The sequence below is a fragment of the Buceros rhinoceros genome, unplaced genomic scaffold, assembly GCF_000710305.1.
Source record: "Buceros rhinoceros silvestris isolate BGI_N320 unplaced genomic scaffold, ASM71030v1 scaffold14383, whole genome shotgun sequence".
Taxonomy (NCBI): domain Eukaryota; kingdom Metazoa; phylum Chordata; class Aves; order Bucerotiformes; family Bucerotidae; genus Buceros; species Buceros rhinoceros.
In genome coordinates, this window is record NW_010401909.1 from 17,229 (window position 1) to 19,841 (window position 2,613).

General features: G+C 52.4%; 1 protein-coding gene across 2 annotated transcripts in view; it reads left to right on the forward strand.

The window, feature by feature from the left end:
- The window catches only part of CLUH (clustered mitochondria (cluA/CLU1) homolog), a 30,537-nt gene that overhangs the window by 10,702 nt on the left and 17,222 nt on the right, over nt 1–2,613 (forward strand). For both annotated transcript variants that reach the window (XM_010132453.1, XM_010132452.1), the window contains exons 9-10: nt 1,637–1,784; nt 2,478–2,570. In XM_010132453.1, the coding sequence (XP_010130755.1) occupies nt 1,637–1,784; nt 2,478–2,570 (241 nt within the window). The remainder of the gene's footprint in view (nt 1–1,636; nt 1,785–2,477; nt 2,571–2,613) is intronic.

Consider the following 2,613-nt stretch of genomic DNA (forward strand, 5'->3'; position numbering starts at 1 on the left):
GTCTGCTGTAAAGGGGCTGGGCTGAGGCTCAGCCACATGGCAGGTTCTGTGGGGACTGGGTGCCACTGACGCAGCCAGGATTGCAATGCCTGCTCTCCCTGAGCTCATGTAGGGTGGGGTGGATGGGACAAGCGAGTCCATGCAGCAAGGACCACGAAACAACTGGTTAAATGTCGCAGCAGCACCCTGGCGTGACTGGCTTTCCCTCACTTGAAACATGGAGCTGTCAGAGCTGATGGGAGTTGCCAGCACAGCAGTAACAGAGGCGGGTGGAAGCCCAGGGTCCCAGTCCTTATCCACTGGATGGTTTCTCATGGCTGTAGCTCCCAGATGATTCCGCTTACAGCATGAAGATGTAACAGATTTTGGTTCTACTTAAAGCAAAGGGTGGGGGGACAACAGCTTTCTGTTGCCGTGGGAGTGCCAGTTATGGGGCTTGCCTGGAATTCTGTGCTCTCTGTCCCTGCTGGAAGCTGAACACGTAGGACAATTTGCACAGTGGAAGAGGAAGCCCAGAGATGTTCTGCAGGGTTCTTATGAGAGGGAACTGCTGATGTGTGCACCAGCTCCTGAGATGTGGGTCTCCTTGCTGAGTCTCTGTGTTGGCTACATGCCTTGTGGGAGACTTGTTGACTTCTTAGCTAGCCAGGCAGCAAAGAGTTAATGTGAATCGTGGCCACAGATGGGGCTGGTAACCTGCTCAGTAGGGACTTCTCCTCTGAATCCAAAAAAGAGACTGAGGCATAAAACACCAGGGAAAGTAACGCATGAAGGCTTTCCGTAGGTTTACGGAGGAGAGGGAATAATTTCTTTAAACATGTCCGTGCGTGTTCATTTTCTCTAATTTCCTCTACCTCCTATAGTAATAACAGTAAAACGCCAGCAGTGTATCGTTCTGTTCTCCTGTCCTTGCTGCAGGGACCGTTCTGCCTCAGGATGGTGGGTCCGGTGCAGAAGCCCGTCATTCTTTAGAGCCACTTAATGAACTGCCTTGGCTCGGCAGGGTGCGAACTGACAGGCCCGTTGTGTGCCTTTCAGGAGCTCTGCTTCTGCTCTCGTTAGGAAGATGAAAGGGAAAATAGACAAGGGCTGGAAATTAGCAGTGGCCTCCAGCCACCACTGTGACTATCTGGCCATTTAAGAATGATTATACTGTGGTGTTGCTGGGGCCAGAAGTAAATGGAGATGAGGCCCCAGTGCCTGCTGAGAGCAGGAGGGTTACACAAGAGGCCGTTCGGTGGAGCTCCGTTTTTCCCATCCCTAGTGGTCGTGTGCTGTGGGCTGGTTTTATAACCTGTGTGGACTGGTGTTGAAAGCTGGGGGCCACTCCTTGAGGTGGGTAGCTGGGGGTGGGCATCCTCTGACTACAGAGGGTGATGGGGATCTCCAGTGGTACAGCTGAGGATAAAACTGGGGAAAGGGGGCTGGGGAGCCCAGGTAATTCTGAGACTGCTGTTGGGAGGTGCTGGTCGTGGGGTAGAGTATCAGGTGAATGAAAGTCCACTATGCTGCTTGTGCGGCCTGGTCTTGGTCTGCTGTTTGTCAGAAGCTGATGTTGCAGCAGAGGGAAAATTCTTTTAGAATAGAGAGAAATCTTCCTTTGGAAGATGTCTAACTGTTTTCGCTCCTGAACCAGGGTTCAGAGACACCCCTTTGAAAGGATCGCCACTCCCTTCCAAGTGTACAGCTGGACGGCGCCGCAAGCAGAACACGCCATGGACTGTGTCCGGGCAGAAGACGCTTACACTTCCCGACTGGGCTATGAAGAGCACATACCTGGACAGGTATTGGTCCTGCTTTGCCCGAGAATGCTGGCAAGAGTTTGGCTGCCAGCCATGCTGGGAACCAGTTAACAAGTAGACCTCTGGTATTTGTGGAAGGGTTTTTGCTCATCAAGAGAAAATTTGTGGGAGTCCTTGTTCTTGACAGCGCCCTCAACTGTAGGGGCTGTGCTGCTCAGGGTGCAACTTCTGAGCACATGAACATCTGAGAGGAGGAACTTCTGCTCGGGTATTTGTAAATCCCATGTCCCTGCTCCTCTGAGTGCCACATGCCAGTCAGGCCCACGACAACTCTTGTGTCTCTGAACAAACTATTCCAAATGCTTCAGCTGTGGCTTCATAGCGTAAAATCTTGCAGGCCGTGAGCAGTGCAGGGCTGTGTGCCTGCAGTGTGACCACATTGCAGCGTGCTGGCTATTGCACCATGCTCCTCCAGAGCCAGCAAGCAGCTATTTCAGTTAAACTGCACCACATAAGCTGGGCTAATGTAAGATCTGACCAAACTAATAAAGAATAAAGAGCACTCATGGAGCATTCACTCCTACTGCTAATTCACTTCCTCTGAACTCCATGGCAGCCTGAATTCTTGCCTTTTCCCTCCCTTCTTTCACCAAATGCCTGGTCAAGCAGAACTGCTGACTTGCCAGCCCCTTCCTGCACAAGGCATTGCTTCCCACAAGGCTTTGACTCTTTCAGACCAGAGACTGGAACGAGGAGCTGCAGACCACACGAGAGCTGCCACGCAAGAACCTGCCTGAGCGGCTGCTGAGAGAACGGGCCCTTTTCAAGGTAACTGGGATGGCCAGGCAGGGCCCCCCACAGACCGTCTTTG